Source organism: Salminus brasiliensis, chromosome 3 (assembly GCF_030463535.1).
Source record: "Salminus brasiliensis chromosome 3, fSalBra1.hap2, whole genome shotgun sequence".
Taxonomy (NCBI): domain Eukaryota; kingdom Metazoa; phylum Chordata; class Actinopteri; order Characiformes; family Bryconidae; genus Salminus; species Salminus brasiliensis.
The window spans coordinates 33,759,797-33,780,534 of record NC_132880.1 but is presented as its reverse complement, the minus strand read 5'-3'; the positions used below and the strand labels follow the sequence as shown (position 1 = coordinate 33,780,534).

The following is a 20,738-nucleotide window of genomic DNA, read 5'->3' as shown; positions in this document are numbered from 1 at the left end:
TGGCGAAGGAGTAGACATTCTAGAACTGGCGAAGGAGTAGACATTCTAGAACTGGCGAAGGAGTAGACATTCTAGAACTGGCAAAGGAGTAGACATTCTAGAACTGGTGAATGAATAGACATTCTGGAACTGGCGACGGAGTAGACATTCTAGAACTGGCGACGGAGTACACATTCTAGAACTGGCGACGGAGTACACATTCTAGAACTGGTGACGGAGTACACATTCTAGAACTGGCGACGGAGTAGACATTCTAGAACTGGCGAAAGAGTAGACATTCTAGAACTGGCGAAGGAGTAGACATTCTAGAACTGGCGACAGTAGACATTCTAAAACTGGCGACAGAGTAGACATTCTAGAACTGGCGAAGGAGTAGACATTCTAGAGCTGGTGAATGTGAGGAGAAGGAACAGAAGGAATGGAGAAAATATTCTAGAATTGTGTAAATAGATAGAACATAAAACAATAATATGAAGGTGGGAGCACACTTGAGAACAATGGGGGAGAAAGGTGGACAATGTGAATGTAGAGAAAAGTTATGTGAAATAGGAGGACACTCTATAACCAAGTCAGGGGGCTGGGACATTTTGGAACTATGTAAATGGCAAGCAAGCAATTAAGAACATTGTGAATAGGGAGAACATTCTAGAACCAAGTGAAAGAGCCAAGAGAAGATGGCAGTATGTAGTAGTAGATTCTAGTACTAAGTAAACAAGGGAAGAAGATGGTAGTACTAAGTGAACGAAGGAAGAAGATGGTAGTACTAAGTGAACAAGGGGAGAAGATGGTAGTACTAAGTGAATGAGGGGAGAAGATGGTAGTACTGAGTGAACGAGGGAAGATGATTCTAGTACTGAATGAACGAGGGGAGAAGATTCTAGTACTGAATGAACGAGGGGAGAAGATTCTAGTACTGATGAATGAGGGGAGAAGATTCTAGTACTGAATGAATGAGGGGAGGAGAATCAAGTACTGAACGAATGAGAGGAGAAGATTAAAGTACTGAATGAATGAGGGGAGAAGATTCTAGTACTAAGTAAACAAGGGAAGAAGATGGTAGTACTAAGTGAACGAGGGGAGAAGATGGTAGTACTAAGCGAATGAGGGGAGAAGATGGTAGTACTAAGTGAACGAGGGGAGAAGATGGTAGTATCGAGTGAACGAGGGGAGAAGATTCTAGTATCGAGTGAACGAGGGGAGAAGATTCTAGTATCGAGTGAACGAGGGGAAAAGTTGGTAGTACTGAGTGAATGAAGAGAGAAGAATGAGGGGAGAATGTTTTCCAGTACTGAATGAATAAGGGGGGGGGGGGGTAGTGCATTGTAGTACTGAGTGAGTAAGTGAATTCTAGTACTGAGTAAAGAGGGAAAACCATTCTAGTTGTTCAGTTGTTCTCCACCCAGCAGTTGGAGCCCACCTGATTTCTGTATTTTTGCTCCATTGTAGTGTGTTAGGTTCTTGAATAGAGTATAATTATATACTTCTAACTCCCAACAATCCCACACAGGTATAACACACCAACCAAACGGCCAGGTTTGAGTGTTTTCGTCCTGGTCTTGTAATCCTGACGCAAGAGCTGTGTAACATCATTCTTTTCTCAAACCTTCAACAGTCTCTCAGGCAGGTAAATGTGGACTCCTGTAGTTCCTTTAATCTGCAGAGGCAGTTTTTGCTTCATCCAGCAGCGACTCAGTCTGGAGTCTCTTTGTCCGGAGGGAACTTTTGATATACAGTCTAGTCCCTATGAGAAATGTGGTACTTTTTCCTGAACTCTGGATACTTTGTTGCTGCTGGCCCTTGGGGGGATATAAATCTCAAAGAGGGGCGACACCTCATGAACCCCAGCGCTGGATCTGCCGGTGCCATCCACCAAATCTCTCTGACAAGCCTGCCAATTTTCCAATTACCTGTGGTGCCATACGTTATCGCCAGGCCAGTCAGCGCTTAAATGAAAAACAAGATGGTGGGGTGGGGCCGCCGCATGCTAAGTGCCTTAGTTAGGCTAACTGCTCCACTTTTTCCCCTTTGACACTTTTTTTTTTGGGCTTTGATTTATAGCGTGTCCCTGGGGAAGGGATGACACCAGTGCTCCTGGACACTCAAGGACTGATTTGTGGGTCCTGCTGTGTGCCCCTCCTCCCCAACTTTCCTCCGGGGGACAGCAGAGGACTCGTTTCGGCTCATGAGTTACAGCTGAGACTCAGTTGCTGTTGGCAGCGTTTACGCACTAGCCAGAATCCTATTCAATGCAGCAAAGCTGCGCTGAAGTGAGGGGGAGTAAAACGACAGAAAGGAGTGGAGAATGGGGGGACAGAGAGAAAACAGAGTTTAAGCTTCTGCTGGTTCTGTATTTTGGAGGGTTTGGCTATAAAAACAGCAACATGAACACGCTAAGAATTTCAGTACATAAAATAAATGGCCTCATGTATCATACACAAGTTCAGCCATCTAAGCAGAAAGTATAGCTCTGTACACTTAATGGATGAAATTATATCAGCAGTTCTATAAAAAAAAAAAAAAAAAAAAAAAAAAAAAAACACCAGTGGCCCAGTTTCATTAGCAGCCATTCATGCCCAAGCCACAACAGTGCCTCCACCATGTTTGACAGATGATCTGGAAAGCCTCAGATCATGAACCCTTCTATTCCTTCTGCATACTCAAGTTAATCTTGACTTCATCTGTCTAAAGAATATTCCTCCATGTTTTCTGTTAGTCTATTCTGACCTATGTTTTTCTTTTTTGAATAAACCAGTGTTAGCAGTGGTTTGCATCTTGAAGTAAACCCATTGTATTGAAACAGATGAAAGCGTCTCTTAATTGTAGACTTTGACAAAGATTCGCCTGCCTCCTCCAGAGTGTTTTTGACTTAACTAGATGCTATGAATGTGATGCTTTTTTAACCAAGGATAGAATTCTGTGATCATCTTCTTCAGTTATCCTCTGTGGTCTTCCAGGTTTTTGGTTGTTGCTGAGCTAGCCAGTGCATTTCCATTCTTTTATGAATGCACCAAACTGTCCATTGGGCCACTCCTAACGTTTCTGCTCTCTCTCCAATAGGTCTGATTTTGTTTTTCAGCCTAATAACTGCCTCCTTCACTTGCATCAGCATCTTTTTGGACTGTATATTGAGAGTTTACATGAGCAGCCACAGAATGCAAAATGATCTCCTAAATGAGTCATGAAATAAAAATAAAAACTGATTAGACTAATTAGTGAAATACACCTTGAATTAAAGCTAAAAGTTCTTTTTGTTCAATAACATGACTCAATCAAAATGACAAACTCTCAACTTTCTCAAACTATGCACTACACACAAGATGTTAAGCACTTTTGCACACAATTGGAATTTTAGCTGGAAAAGCAGAATATTTAGTAAACATTTCATCACTCTATACCTTCACTTTAAAATATCTTTTAGATATAGAAATTGAGAAACCTTTTTTTTTTTTTTTTTTTTTTTTTTTTTTTTGCTGACAGGGTGACATTTCCTCTGCTGTGCGGAGCCAGCTCGAGGACACTGGCCCTCTGCGGGCCCCATCCAGCTGACAGGCAGCAGCTTTGTGGGATATCTCCATTCCTCTCCTCTGGGAAGGAGCAGGGGACTGACTGCATCCTGCCACTCACATTCTATTCTCTCTTGCTCTCTCTCACTGTCACACACAGACATACACACTCCGTCCACACAGCAGTCAGCCCTGTGGCGACTGCTTACACATGTATGATAATGAAATGCCACATTCTTTATTCTAATTGCTTCTTAGATTTGAAATAGTGGGTGAAAGAGAGAGAGCGAAAGAGTGCGAGAGAGCTTGAGAGGTGGGACTGTGTGTAAGAGAGGCCCTACAAAGAAACGACGAGAGAAAAATTTAAGAAAGAAGGAAGGAAAGAAAGAAAGAAAGAAAAAGATGGGAGAATGCTGGAAAGAGGGAGATATTGCTATTGAGAAAGAATAATATAGCGATGGGGAGAAAGAGAGATAGAAAGAGAAAAGAGAGAACGAGAGAGAATGTGTGCAATATTAGCATGGCTGTAGAGAGCGTAGACTGAACCCTAGGTGGCAACAGAGCCTTGTGCAGTGTTAATGTGTGCAAGCCAGAGAGGCAGAGACCCCTGCAGCCTTACAGAGCTGCAACCCCAGCTTCTACTGCCTTTGCCTGCCTTCCATCCAGCCATCCAGCCATCCACACACACACACACACACACACACACACACACACACACACACACACACACACACACACACACACACACACACACACACACACACACACACACACAGTCAACTTCATAAAGTGGGATTAAAATAAAGCTGGGTAAAAAGAATTAAAATTTACAACGCTGCTTTTGCTTTAATAAGCTTTAGCATCCTTTATCAAGCTGCCGCAGTCCTCAAAGAATTAACAGGCTAATTAGTATGACTTATTTCCTTATCGTGTTTTCTGCTTTCATTGTATTTACTTGTGTGAGTGTGTGTGTGTGTGTGTATAGTGCACAAAAAGTGGCTTTTATGTAGTGTAGGGAGGGGGGCAGCTTTATTGCCTCCTCCTGTTTGATAGGTGCTGCTGTGTGTGTAAGCCTGGCTGCGCCGCACAAGACAGATTGATGTCCTACAACGATGATGAAAACACACAGCGTGTAAGAGAGCAGGAATAACATCCAGAGAAATGAAGCAGAGTGACGCAAGGCAACGGGCGCTTTCAGAAAAGAGCTACTGCACACAGAGAGAGGGGGAAAGAGAGGGGCAGAGGGAGGAAGAGGGAGAAAGAGAGAGAGATCTCAAACTCTACATATACAGACGGAAACTACAACGTCATTGTCGGTATGGTAAATCGTAATGTACTTTTTTGAGCAAGTTCATCTCAACGCACTTCAGATGCAGCATTAGCTCTGACTAATCACAAACCTGGAGAGAAGCCTCCATTGTGGGCCAACCACAGTTCCTCACCAACTCAATAAAATACCAACCTAAGGAACCCCCCCCCCCCCCCAAGAGCCCCCAAAATGTAAATCTTGTAATTCTTTACCCAATTATCTCCCCGATTTACACACTTTACAATTCCACCCTCTAGCTAGGTCATCTTCTACCATACTATGCTATCAAGCTAGGAGGGTGAAGGCCAGAACATGCTTCCTCAGAGTCCAGCCTGATCTCCTAGTAAAAACGTCCACATAAGTAGTTTTTTGCGTTTTGCGACTTCTAGTGGCTACAGACGACTTAATCTACACCTAAACCTAATTTCAACCGTTATTTTCAACCTAACCTTAATATTGTAAATCATGAGGAATCCTTACCGTTTCTCTGTTGATGTTGGTCCAAAAACTTCATAAAAAGTTCATAAATAGCAGGATCATCTCCAGCATTATCTTACAATTCTGTTTTTCAGTACTTCTTTGGGTACATGACAGACAGGTTGTGAGAGTATGAAAAAAAAACAACAACAAATGGACTGATGAAAATATGACCAAATAGGTTGCATTTGAAACTGAAACAAGTGACCTATATGGACATTTTTATGGAATTTCCTGAATACTTAACACTCTTTATATACCAGTTTATCGGGTGACTTTTACAATGTTTCAAGTTTGCAATAACTACAATTTACTTTTAATTTAATTTTAGACCGTACAATCCCCACGTCTGCTCAAGCCATGTATATACTCCTAGATGGGCATGGTCTGCATGCATATGTAATTAGTGCTTCATCTTTGCATTGCATAGTGTGTAGGCAGCTTATATAGTGGGTATCATCAAAACAACCAGATCACGTTTGATACATGAACATCTTTTATCATAAAAAGGTAGATTTGGAAAAATGTTTGGGTCTGTAAATAACAGCAACCTGTGTGTAATAACTACATCAGCTGCAGAATAACAAGCATCTGATTGGATGTTTGGCAATTATGTTATTATTACTTCTAATCTGTAATCTGTACAGATGCTCAATAATAAACCAATAATAGCATAAAGGACTAAGCTTTGAATGCTGACCTCTTTGATAAGTGATAAGTGGATGACCCGTATGTGTGGAGTGCATGCACTTGCAAAAATGTAGTTCATCCATTTGGTTCAGGTTAAATAATAATAAAAAAAGAATAAACACAGTCTAGGTGTAAATGTTTAGCCTGCTAAGAGTATGTGTATGTGTGTGTGTCAGTGATTTAAAGCTGTTGTCAGAGTGGCGGATATGACACTAGTGCGTTTAATCATAAACACTCGGTTCATTAGGCGGCTGAGGCTGTGTTACGCGCTACATTGAACCACCTCTGGCCTTGTCATCCCTTTCTTTCCCTTTCTCCCTCATAGGCCCAGCCAAAGCTAGTCACCAGAAAGCACAATTAAACTTCATGACTGTGCATATTTGCGCTTCCCATTTCCCGTTTATTACAAAGGGCATTCATTAATCTGCCTTTTTCTCCAAGAACGCATTTCCATTTTAGTGAGGCGTGACAGATACTGAGGTGAACTTACGAGAAGACGGCTAATTAAATCAGCTGTAAAATGCACAAGCCAGGCTTTTTCCCCTCTTTTTTAGCCAACATCTGATAAGACCTAATGCTTGGAGGGAAATATACGGTGAAGAAAAGTACTTTCTCTCCATTTCCAATTTCAGTTATTTAGACCATAATATTAAATCACAAATAAATGTGAGTGCTCAAAGTCCGTAGGTAAATTGGCTGCCTCATTGCTGGATGCTTGCTCTTAGTCAGTGAACAGATAGCTAACTAAAAGCTAAACAACAGCGGCCATAAAAGCAGAGACATTAAACACCGCACTAATAAAGTGGCTACTACAAGATGGATTCACAGGTGAAAACAGATGAGGCGCATCGGCGCTGCTGTGTAGTGAGTAATGGCGGGGGCGCATAATGAACCCCCAAGGCACAGTGGCAAGCACTGGTTAAGCCTAGCAGGGAGCACAAGAAAAGGCTGCAAGCATTCAGCAGAAAGTCGTAGGTGGACTGGTGAGGCGTAGAAGACCTGCTGGCCTGAGGATGAACTCCATAAACCAGGGTGGACCTGTAAACTCTAATTACCCTGGATGAATCCAGAAACTCAGACTGGCTAACCCAGAAATCCAGGCTAACCTGGGTTAAACCCAGAAACTCTGCTTAATCCAAAAGCACAGACTGAATTTAAAAACGAAGAATAACCCAGGTTGAAGCCAGAAGCACAGACTAAACACAGAAACCCAGGATAGATCAGAAACTGAACCAGGGTGATCCTGGTTGAACCCAGAAAAGCAGACTGAGCCTAAAAACCTTGGCTAATCCAGCATAAACACAAAATCTCCCAATGGCCCAAAAACCCAGACTAACATAGGTTGAACTCTGAAACTCAGAATGCATCAGAAACACTGTCTATCTCAGGCTGAAGCCAGAAGTACAAACTAAATTCAGGCTAAGCCACAAACTCAGGCCAACACAGGCTGAACACAGAAACCCAGGCTAACACAGGCTGAACACACAAACCCATGCTAACCCATGCTGAACAGAAAAACCTGGATTAAACCAGACTGAACCAGGTTGAACCCAGAAGAACTTGGGCTGAACCTAGAAACCTTGGCTAAACTAGTCTAGTCCAGGATAAAAACAAAAGCTCAGGCTGAACCCAGAAACCCAGGCGAACTCTGTCTGACTGCAAAAACCCAGGGTAACTCGGGATGCATTCAGAAACTCTAAGGTGCACAGACCCCGAGGATCACACCGAACCCTTAAACACAGGCCAGACACAGAAACCGTGTGTAGCCCTTCTGTGTTGAACAGAAAACTGTCCCCTGACCCTCATTAGCAAGACTCATAAGTGATACCACCCCCTACAGATGTGTTAAAGCTGAATGTGTTGATGTGTCCATATAAGGATGTGTATATGCAAATGAGATCTGTTTGTAGGAGCTCTTTTTGCAAGTAGTTTTGATGCACGAAGCATCATGGTTCACAGTTTTAAGAATCTGTCCAGAAAGTTATATTATATTATAAAAATACGTAAAGCCTGTATCCAGCTTTCCTGTATCGAGTCTTTTCAGCAAAAATGAACACTCTTCTGGCATTTTTACACTCAAAACTCTGAAGAATAAACTCATCACACTGAAAGAGAAAATTAGACTTAGCTCTTCACGGAATCATCTCAATTAGCTGGCAGTGCTGTCTGAGTGCTACGGATCCCCGCCATGTTCAATGTCACCTTAAAGCAGTGTGATAAGGTAACTCCAGTTTCTTTATTAATAATGCATGCAGTAAGGGGACTCTGCTCTTCCCTGCAGTCCCACTGTCATCAGCAGAGCTGATAGAACTAGAGTTCCAAACCCATTTCACTCAAGGACTCGCAGCTGTTTAGCTGAATAATAATAATTAAAAAAAAGTTTACATTAGGTATAACTACCACTTGCTTGCCAATGATTAAATGTGGGGAAGAGTTAGAGTTCTTGCCTTCATCCTTGGCTGAGAAAACTTTCCATTGTTTACATATAATTGTATACATTTTCCATATACATGTATAATTGTCCTCTAACCCCAAATGCAGGTGGTCAGCCATGACATGACATGTTTGGTGTCTCACACTGTATGGCATACAGCTATCTATTAAACGGATAAAGCTTAACATCAAAGAATCAGTAGTAGCCGCCATCTTGAAGTCTGAAATCATCCATGTATACAGGCAGCAGTAGGCCATACAGTGTTAGAAATCAAGTCACGTCTATCTGAGGTTCCTTAAAGTTTCAGAGAATACAATTTAAAAGAAAAAGAAATGGTAGGACACTGAAATAGTGTTAACTTCAGCAAAGCTTGGAAGAAAAAAAAATATCTTAATCACTAAAATCACTAAAAATTATCAAGTGTTTTTTTTATTTGGGCTGAACAAACCATACAGACTTGTGATTGGTGAGGGTGCTTGCAATTGTTTCTATCACAATGCCATAGAACAGATTTTAGGTGCACAAATACATAGTTTAAAAAAGACGTTTGTGAAAGAACGTGAAAAATCTTTACATTAAGTGAAGGTTCTTGAAACGTTGAAAATGTTCATCACACGTACACATCTCTTTTTTACGGAACCAGAAATGACTTCCATCACACTACTTTAAAGAACTTTTTTACTAGCACTTTTATTTGTAGGAGTGCAAGGTATTCCAGTTCACACCAAAAGGGGAGTTTTGGTCATTTATTGATTATTGGAACATTATTAATGGGGCATACTTTTCACGTGTATATAGAGTGTCCATAAAAACTCAGCTCTGCTTTTATAATTATTGATCCCATGATTACGAAGAAAGATCTTTTTATCCCAATTTTGCTCTAAAATTTCGAAATGTCAACTGCCCAACCCACTCTTTAGGACCCCCCCCCCAATCACTTGCAATGCTCTCAATACTAGTAGGGTGAAGACTAGCACATGCTTCAACAGATACTTGTAAAGTCAGCCACCACTTTTCAAACGCTTGGAGTAAAGTGACGACAACATTGCATTATAGTGGTGTGAGGAGAGAGCACCATCTACCCACTCAAAGAAAGCATGGTCAATTATGCTCTTTTAGGTTCCGGTTGCTGATGGCACTCCCAGGATCATAGTGTCATAGTGGGGCTTAACCATCTTGTCACAGCTTTGAGGCAAGTGTGTGAGCATTAATGAATAGCTCTAAATTAAAGAGGTAAACTTCAGATGAACAAACATGTCATGGTCATGGCACCTTGGCTGACCATTTAAGGTAAGGGGTAAATTATGTAAATTAGTTTTTTTTGGCCAAATCAGGAGTTAAACTGAACCAACAACTTAAGCAACCCAATTATTTACAAAAGGGACTGAGCACTGAACTATTCCTTTCTTCAGAAACAGGGCAAAACCATTCAGGCCAAAGTCACCCTGGCAGTGTTTCTAAAAAGATGCAATTCACCTTTGTGCCCCAACTGTGTGTGTGTGCGAAAAGGTTCCCAGCAGGTCAGCCTTGAGCTGTGGAGGACTTTAGGTCGCAGAAACAAACACTAGAGCACAGAGGTGAGCGTAAACTTCAATGTGAACTTTTCACCGGCTAGCTCGCGCCTCGCTGAAGCCTTTAACCTGGCTATGACTGATCTCCTTTTGGTGCGGCCGTATGTAAGAGTCCCCTGTTCCAGGCTTATTAAAGCCCACTCAGGGCTGAGTAATGGTGCAGAGGTAGCGGCAGGGATGGCCGTCGCCATCACCCCGTGCCTGTTTACTCCACAAATTGGCCCCTGAGAGGGGAGGAGGCGTCCGGCTAGCCTAGTTAAAGTGATGGAGGTGACTTCGCCACATTGATTTTCCCTCCGTCTTCACGCTCGCTCCATCTGGCCTGCTGGCGAGCAGGGAACACCAGGGCTGCCCCCCCATAGGCTGGTCCCCAAAGGTCCCTGCTGCCCCTCTAAATCACGCACTAACCTTTCGTTAACACCGTGGTCGTGAGTACGAAGCACAAAGAACACAGACCCACGTCTATCATGGCCACAGAGCCGGCCCTTAGAGCCTCTGCGGCATGCCATATTCACTTGACCTTCAAAGCTGTGTACTACAGCAGTCCAGGTGATAGCTGAGGGACTGTAACGGAGGACAACTGAGCTAGCTTTGCAGATCTAAGCAGGTAAATAATACTACAGAGTATGAAGCAAATAATAGAACACAAAATCCATTCTCATCATGTTCACAGTACAAATTCATTAAAAAAGCCTGTTTATGTTGATCCTATATGGATATTTGCGCACATGGTAAACATTGATTCAAAGATAAAGAAAATGGGACCCCAACTACGTGGGACCTAATACACCAACAAAACTGCACTTAATATATAAGTGCAGATAAGCAGCACCTAAAGTTTTCATCTTTGAGAAAGAAGAGAAAATCAAGCTCTGAAAACATCCATAAGTTTTTCTGTCCATGAGATGATGACTCAACCCTGTTGGTCTGAAAGGATACAGAGCTTATAAAAAGCTCTTACAGAGAAAAGAACTCTTTATTTGATCAAATTCTTGAAGAAGTTGCTTGCAGTTGCAATTGCAATTTCCTGTCTAAAGTACCATTAGTCTGTCTGTTCGCTTCCATCCATCTGTTCCATCCATTTGTTCAATTCACCCATCCATTCATCGATCCATCCACATATCAGGAACAATGAACTGAATACCCTGGATTCCAGACCTCAATATCATTGAATGAGTCACATTTACATTACATTTATGGCATATAGCTGACACTCTTATCCAGAGCGACTTACAAGGTTACTCATATTACAGAGAAGGGCCAATTTAGTGTTAGGAGTTTTGCCCAAGGACTCTTGATGTAGCGCAGCATAGTCACCCAGACCAGGAACCCACATGGTGTGGTAGCTCAGTGGCAGGTGATGGTGTTATCTGTTGCGCCACACCAATCACAAAATGTTGATAAATTCTAAAAATCTTTCTGCAGAAAGATGGAGAAAATGGACCTGAAAGGAATGGAAGTACAGCTAAGAAGGAAATGCACTAAACACTGAGACATCTGATATAATAATTAGATATTGCAGCCTCTGAGTAATTTTCCATATGCTTTATGCTTTTCCCCCAGATGCTGAAGAATGAACAAGTCGTACTTAATGACTTAATGTACTTTTGACTAGAAATGAAATAAATGGAGTGTGGCATCTGACTTTTGCACAGTACTGTATATCAAAAATGATTTCTGGGTTTTTTTTTGGAGCTTCAACACAGACTGTTAAGACAAGAGTGAACATTTTTTTTCTTCTCTCGACACTATCAGAATGCTGAGCAAATGCCACCCCGTCTGATGAGTAATGATCTCTATTTTCTCTTTCAATTTCCTCTCCATAGTAAAGCAGCCAGAGTGAGACACTTAATTAAGTTAATTAGGCTAACTTAATTAGGCTGTTTTGCGGGTCAGTGTGTGACTGCTCTGATTGATGATGGCGCTTGTAAAGGTAATCGTCTTCAGAATTGGGCTTAACATCAAACAGCACATTAACTGCTGCCCCATAAATAATGACACAGCACTTAACGGAGTGTCCGTAGGACTTGTAAAAGCCCAGCACGGTTAACAACCAAGTCAACAGGCCAATAAATTTGACCAGTTAAAACGGGAAGGCTCAAGGTCAGGAAGTAGTTCCGAAAAGACAAACCAGATTCCGTGCTGGAGTTGGCCTGTGGGGGACTCAGAAACGAGTGGCCCTGTCGCACCTGAGCGCGTTGACTGCAGCTGCAGTCAGATGTATGACTCGAGCGCGAGGTGCTGCCCAACTCTTCCCACACACCCGTCGTCCTCTGGGCATTTCCGCTCGCGTGTGCGAGAGCAGTTCAAACAACAGCACAGATGCGGCTGCAACGCTGCATCATGAGGCTGAGAGCGGAGGCGACAAGAGGGTGTAAATAAGCTTACAACAAGCCCCTCTCCGGCACCTAACGGAGCTCTCGAATTAAAGGCCATCCGTATATTACGGAAGAACTGTCATTTTATTACCCGAATCAATTCGAAGAGGCCCTGGGGTGTCAGCGCCGGGATGTGGCCTTCGATGGCTGGGGGTTTATCTAACGCGTGCAGGCAGGGGGAATACGCAGCCGGCGTAATGAACTCAACTCCAGCTAATAAAGTCTTTACTGCCGGGGCACATGTAGACAGCCGAAGCACGCTGACCCCATCATGGCCCGCATACGCCTATGCGAACATAAACCAAACAAAATATTGTTTCTTTAATTCTTTTTTTTTTTTTTTTTTTAAGATAAGCAGGCATAATGAAGTGATTTACAGATATAGTGGGCATGCACTGAGAAACCCATTTAGACACGATTTCCCTTCCTTCTTTTCGGTATTAATCAAGACCTCATAGGCAGAAACTCATTTGTGGTGACCTTTAAAAAGGTGTTAAGAGAGAAATTCGCTGAAAGACAGGCGACAAAGTGGCAAGTCAGGGAGATGGATCAGATCACACACTGTACATCACAGGCTCTTGCATCTTACCTTACGTAAGTTAGCTCTAAGGCCCCGCAAACCCACCCAGGTGCATATCTGTGGAAGTCTGTGGAAGTCTGTGCTTAAAAATAAAAGTGATGCAAAGGATTCTTTGAGCCATGAAACCATTTTTGCTTCCATATAGAAACAAAAATATTTGTAAAAGAGCCTCAAGTGTGAACCTTGGCTTTACCCTGGTAAAGAACCTTTACAAGGATTTCTTTAAACATTTAAAGGTTTTTAAGTTTTTTTTTTTTTTACATTTGTAACCCTTTATAGCACCTTTATTTTTTTAAGAGTGTCCAGTGACCGATCAGCGAAGTGTGCTAGTGCTTTTGCCCCTGTGCTTTGATTGAGAGGCAGGCAGTGTGTGAGAAGATGGAGCCGCAGTGCGCAAGCCCCTCTCTCATTCCTCTAAATGCTTCCCCCCTCTCATCTACAAGTCAAGGCTGGAAGGGATAACAAATCGCCTCTTCACTTCTACATTTCACCACTGCTGCTTCTTCATTCGCCACAGCGAGAGAGCAACGCATCTCTGTAATGTCGAGCCCCCCCCCCCACCTCTTCATCTCGAGTAGAAGGTGATTCACGCTAAAGCTGGCCGCATTTTAAGATGGCATTTAAGAAAGAGAAAAAAAACCGCATCCGGACCAATCGCGGGCAAAATGGTTAACAGCGTGGCATTTGCAATACATTACAGAACTTAAAGTGCTCAAGCTCAGCGCATGAGAGTGCTTTCTCTTTCTCAGTATGGAATCAATTGACAGATACCGTACAAGACTTTTAGCCGCAATCCATTAAATTCACAGCCTGAAAATAATAGTAGTAATAATAATGAAAAAATGCTTAACACTGTTCCTGACAAATCAGAACTATTTTAACAACGCCAAGTGACCTTTGATGACCTTTTATTTCTCATATATTTCAAAACCTCTAATGTATTTTTACTATGTCTACAACACAAATATAGATAACTACCAGTGAATTTGCATGTGTCTTTTGAGTTGTATTAACAGTTTTAATGACAGTGAATTAATGGTCAATTCTGGACTATTTTGTCTTTGGTTTTTCAAAACTATCATAAAATCTCAGGCATCAGGCAAAAGAAATGTGGTACGTTTCTCTACAGCAGAGTATCTTCCACCAATTTAACCCGATTAACCTTATATAGATATCTCCAAACCACTGAATTATGCAGAGATTTGGGGAAATCTGTAAAATTCCTGTTTACCTTCAACTCAAATCTAAACCTAAGCCTTTAACTGTTCCACCACATACTTAGACCAATACTTTTTTTTGTTTGCCCCAAGAAATTTCCCTATAAGAAGTAAAGCAAATGTTTTAAAATAAATTCATTAATGAATGAAACGTAAAGTGGAATCACTGATATAAAACCTGGGTTGGGGGCACATAGGCTGAGGTGGTGGAGCGATATGATGCTTTTCCAGCTACTCTTTTCCTGATGTCTCTCCCACTCCCACTGAAAAGCATCTGTTTGGGGAATCAAGGGGGTGTTGCAGGACATCAGACAGTGTGTTGGAGAGGAGGAGCTGGAAAAGAAAGGAAAACTAGGATGGAAGCATTTCCACAGAGTCAGGAAGGATACCGAGCAGCAGTACCCATTAAAACTGAATAGAGAGGGCACGTTAATGAGAGTATGTATGCGGGCAGCAGAGAGAAAGAGAGAGAGCAGCAGAGAGAAAGAGAGAATGGTTTGTAGCATGGTTTTTGCAGGCTGTGTGTAAGTGTGTGATTAAACAGGATTGCGCTGGTCTTTCAGGGTCTCTGGAGGGAGCGGCTGGTCCCTCTGCAGGCTGCTAGCGCAACGCGTTTAAAAAGCAAAGGCTTGTTTAATCCCCGTGGCCCTGTATGCCTCCCACTGTCTAAAGCTCCTTTCTCTGCTTCCACCTATTGCTTTTGTTCAGAGCTTCTTAGCCCTCACACTGTAGCAGCAGGTCACCAATCTGAGGCTTTCTTCTACGCCTTTGACTTACAACGGCCCTATTTACAAGCCACACGCGGTGCACATGAAAGGGGTCTACTGACTCATACAGACTCATAATTCTTTATCATATGAATTTATGAGGAAGGGAAATAAAAGGGAGCAATAGAAATAAAAGGTACCAACAGCACTTTATAATAACCGACAGATAGATCAATCTTGACAATTATTAAATAGTTTGTTAATAATAATATAAATGCTGCATGCACTATTTGGACAAAAAGAATTGGGACACACCTCTAAATCACTGGATTAAGGTGTTTGGTTCAGTCCTGTTGCCACAGGTGAAGAAAATCAAACACCTTGCCATACAGTCTGCCTTCTCAAACATTAGTGAAAGGATGAGGGGTTCTAAAGAGCTCTCTGAATTCCAGCATGGTGCTGTAATAGGATGGAATCATTGCCACAAGTTAGTTGGTGAGATTTCTTCCATCCTAGAAATTCCACCATCAACTGTGAGTTGTATTATTAAGACGTGGAAGCGATTTAGAAGTGTCAGACCATGTACAGTTAGAGAGCAGGGTCAGAGTTCTGAGGACCATAGTGCATAAAAGTCTCCAACACTCTGCTGACTCAAGAACTGCAGAGGGGCCAACTCCATACTGATGCTTATGGATTTAGGAAGGGATAAAAGCTCCTGCAGGTGTCCCAATACGTTTGTCCATACAGTCTATGAATGATTCAATTCTACCATTTAAATTATTAACCAATTACTCAGCGATAATACATCAATGAGTATTTTTGAATTATTGATTTGTATTCTTATTAGTGTTATTATTAGTATTGTCCCTACCATCCCACAAACGGTGAGAAAACAGTTCTTCAACAAGCTACTGAGATTTACCTGCCCATCCTACATCACAGGGGAGCACACACTGTAACTCTACATCACCCCACAGTCTCAGAGAACAGAAGCTGAGGGGATAAAGTTTTGTATTTCTGATGGCAGCGGCAGTCTGTGAAAACCTGTAGGCGACGTGTGTTCTAACCACTGCGCTAACCACTCAATCAACCTCAATTAGCACAACACACGACTGGCAGCAAAACCTTTCCTAAAAGAGATCAATTAGCTGTCTGTGACAAAACTGCAGACGAGGTAATAAGTCAAGTCAAGTATTTGTATAGCGCTTTTTACAACTGTTGTTGTCATAACATAGCTTTACATAATCAGTAATTTAGTAATTTAGTAATTAGTAAAAGATAAAAAAAATAAATAGACAATAGTTTCTGGTCAGAACTATTTAGAAATTATTAATAAAAGTTACCAAACCATCTATACTGTGAACTGCTCTGGTGTGCAACATATTCATAATCATAATATAATAATCATGGCGTAGTATAACTTAATATAGCCATGGCAGTGATGGTCAGAGTGATGAGAGTAATGACAGTTCAGATAGTGGCAGATAGTTAAGAGTCCATTTAGGGTTTAACATGGTCATTAGGCAGGTAGCAGTGATAGGAGGGTGTACCACTGGTCTGGCATGGCATAAGCTATGTGGTAAATAAGCCATGCTAGTTATGTGACTCTTTAGTCATTTAATACTAGCTAACACTAACAGCTGAGGTAATACAGGCTACTGGACGTAATGTTTGAGAAATCTGGTGCTGATGGTGTTACTCGCTGCAGAAAATTAATGCTATTCATGTGTTTGCTCAATTCCTGACCGGTTGCAGTTGGCTTGCTGCCATTTTGCAGGTCTTGTTGGTAGGAGCGTTTGCTTTCCAAGCTAACGTAAAACCGTCTGTTGTGGAGTACACAGCAACCTGTTGTCTATGTATTCAGCTTTGCACTGATCTTATATCATATAACTCTCCTGTGCTTTGGTTCTAACCAGTAGCACTTTTATTCAGGGTTTAAAGTAAACACGTTCAAGTCTGTCCTTTACTTCACTGTGAAAAAACGCTAATTTGCAGGGCGTCGAGTTTGTATATTAATGACCAATGTTACCTTTTACTGTTCTGTCAGCATTAAGCTCAAATCACACACATTCAGAAGATAAGGCCTCATATCTGAGCGTACAAAGTTCAGTGAATGATCTTAGGAGTGTTATTGACAATTTTCAGGCACATGGTTTGTCCAGGTTTGCTTGCTGCCCCTTTCATTTAAGCCTCAGCAAATTGCTAAACTCAACAACTATGTTGGGCTTGTTTTTTTTCTCTCAGAGCGTGGCATCCTCAACCAGTGAGCTCAGACAGCGCCACCACCCTGTGGCTCTCTTTAATGCACATAAATGAATTTACTATTTTGGCCATGTATTAGACAGGCAGTCATTTTGAGACGCCATCTTCATTTCTAGATACGGCCAACATTTTTATATACCATAGTATAGAGTATGACCACTATACCATCCAACCCTAGTCATAGCCATGATTTCATGATTTCTCAATGGATTTTCAAGACTGCACAAACGCTGGAATGCATGTGCAACGATCAGGAAAGATGATCAAAAAGGGACCCGATGTGGATCCATCCTGGCCAACTCCAGTCTTAAGCTTCTAAGCAAAACGTAAGTTTTCTGCAAATGCCTGTATCATCATCCCTCAGCATTAACCTTTTAATTTTCATACTGAACAGTCATTCTGTTACCATTTCCACCATGCAGACAGCGCACCATGCTTTTTACATTCCACTTTCTCTTTGGCAACATCAATTAACCCCCATTTTCCACGCAGATAGAGCCTGGCAGGCTGGACTGCCCTTTTAAAGATAAATTGAAAAGCGGATACATTTATTAACTTAATTAGGTTTGGAAGCAGAAGCACACAGCCTTTGATTATACTGTAATTCAATAAGAATAAAAAAAACATTATTTAAATGTGTGTGTGGGGGGGGGCAAAGTACTGGTGGTTGGAAGAATACATTAAAATGACCATAGAAGCAAAGGTCTGAGAGAGCAGAGAGCTTCACCTCCAGATTTAGGGAGATCCTTGGCCAGCTGTTCTGAGACGAACTGAGAGTGGCTGTGGCGTGGTAAAGCAGATAGGGGGGAATTAAAGGCAGGGCCTGATTTCCCTTGTCCTCACCGCCATCTGAACGGACTTAAAACTTCAAACATCAGGCACTCCGCTTTGATCCGTAATTAAGAGCTCCAAGGAGGCGAGACGCTCAGCGTGAGCGAGGCTTCGTCTCAAGATGTGCAGGAGTTTGTCCCTGCTGTAGAGAACGCTGGGTGTTGCTAAAGCACCAGAGGCTTTCTTACTTAACGGTAAAAGAGTGCACAAATAGCTGTAACTCCTACACTAAAACCAACAGGACCACTCACTATGAGGTTGCTCCTGTAACCTACTCATCAGCTTAGACCCAGAAAGACCTGAATTAGGTGTGAGTGTATTTCTTTATGTAAGCATTTTTAAAACTGGATATTATATTGATTATCTTAATTAGAAAATTATATTCCTCCATGCTCGGCTGACTTTGCAGCTTGCTCATTAAAATTTGGCAGCGGCAGTGATCAGATTAGGGACATTGTTTGGTATGACTTTCTAATGAGGAGTAAAAGAAACAGGGGCTTAAAACGCTGGTTAACCAACTAAAGCCAAAAGTTTAAGAGATATGTCAATTGTGTTGAATTGAATGGATGAGACGTTCAGCCATAAAAGGCATTTCACATCAGAGCTAGCATCTTGCCTTGAGAATTTTGATGTTGTCCACTTTTTTTTTGTTTCGGAGTTACAACACAAGCGTGACCCTATTCACTATGATAAAGTGGATCAGCATGTGGAATATGAGCGCTCTGGATGGTGCCGCATTTTTTATTACGGTATAAAAGAAGCTCCATGCCGTCTTTATTGTTGGATGCACTGATATTTTTTGATGAATCTAATGCAAACATTCAGATTAATAATAAAACATGTCGTGAGTGTGTAATATATTCCTATTCATGCACTGGTCAAAATGGTAATCAGGAATAAGTTTTAATACAATGAATTAAGCTGTGTTTCTTATGATGAAATCACTAGGTTAATGTATGAAACTGTAATACTCTGGTGAACTGAGGCTTTCAGCAGATAATGCATGAGTAGAAAATGTCCTGAGTTGATCGCTAATGTGAGGTAATGGCCTTGAGCTTTAGGAATAGTTACGGCTAGAAGAGTATTGGATAGTAATCTTTTCCAAAGAGGCACGGGAAAAAATTGAGCCGATTAATATGAATCATGAGGACGTTTTCAGCAAATGGCCTAATTATTCTGGTTTATATCTGCAAACATCTTACACCACAGATTCTTTAGTGGACTCCCGATGCCCACGCTCGGCTCTGTTACTGCTCTGTTCATTTCTCATGTCTGTCAGTTTCAACCATTCATCTGTGTGTTGTTAATGTTGTAAGGAAAAAGTCCTCTCTGAAACTGTAACTGCTTCCACCCTTACAAATGGTTCTTTGTATTTTAAATGATTATTCTTAATGATGTATATATAAACTGATGCATGTGATATTCTAAAAAACCTTAAAAACATGGTCCCTTCATCATGAAATGCTCATACAGCTAGTAGCTTTCGAATGTTGTAAAAACAAGGACTTACAAGGCTTTGATATGACAGCAAGGATATGTAGCTTGTAATATAATGGCCTCTGATCACAGCTGAAGCAGGTCCATAGAGACCCGTCTCCACCTCAGCCTCGGCGGCTCTCACCTTTGATGAGGAAGTGTCACATTCCTGACAGATCCAGCCGTAGCCTGTCTGCTTGGGCGACTTCTTCAGGGGAGGGTCCAAGCAGCCGAAGTGGTAACACAGCCGACACTCGTCACACCTTTAAAAAGAGTAAGAGCGATATTACCAGCGGGACTATAGCTCAATGCAGGAAGCAACACGTACAGACACACACACATACTCTACATGCATCCTGCCAAGAAACTGGCCTGGCCCTCATCAGGCAGATTTGATAGATGGTGACAGAGTCGTTTCCTGTCAGGTAACAGATGCTTAATAGATTCAAAACACATTGGCACACCACCTCTCACATGGCCTTGTACAGCCATCATAAAGCATGCTGGCTTGATTGGCCTAGCTGAAATGGGTTTCAGTGCGTCTTGCCAATAAATCTTTATAGGTTTTTTATTTCAGAGCCAAGGAGTCAAAAAAGGGAAGAAAAAAAAAGGAGAAGAGCCCCCACTTGTAGGTCCAACCACAATCCCGTCTGAACTTCTCTAAAAGCCATTAAAAAAGCAAATCACGTTTTACTAAAAATAATTAAAAATTAAATAATCATAAACATGAAATAAACATGGCTAGCCTGGACAGCATTTTACAGCTTCAAATGCTTAATGGTGTTTCCAAACAAATACCTGAATACTACAGAAAAACACTTAAATGACAATATGGCACTAAACTGTACTTTTTAAATACAAATGCTGCCAATAGGACACATTTCAGCATCTTTAGTTAGGGAACCTTATTTCATTGCAGTTTTTAATGAAAATCATAAAGTCATAAAAATTGGTTTATTTCATTATCATTATTATTTTATGCAAAGGTTTCTTTTTAATGGGAAAGTGAATGTATTGTACCTTTAAAATGTAAAGTTTAAGCTGGAGTATTTTTTACTGATTGTACCTTGCAGACCACAAACGTACCTCTACAGTACAGCATTTCCCCCCCTGACACCCTCAATATTTTCATTTAATAATTAATTATCATTTTTGTTTATTAATACAGTTTTACATATTTTCATATTCAGGTGGGACCAATGTATAAATAACATATAGCAGTAATGGTGCAAATGAACAGCAATAGGTCCTGACTGTATTAAACCAATTCCTTCTGATAATAACAGATAATAACATCATAATG

The 20,738-nt window shown here is 41.4% G+C and overlaps 1 protein-coding gene across 1 annotated transcript in view; it reads right to left on the bottom strand.

Annotated features, from left to right (window-relative positions):
* phf14 (PHD finger protein 14) overlaps positions 1-20,738 on the bottom strand; it is a 110,083-nt gene that overhangs the window by 3,677 nt on the left and 85,668 nt on the right. The window contains exon 17 of the mRNA XM_072675943.1: positions 19,581-19,698. Coding sequence (XP_072532044.1) covers positions 19,581-19,698 — 118 coding nt within the window. The remainder of the gene's footprint in view (positions 1-19,580; positions 19,699-20,738) is intronic.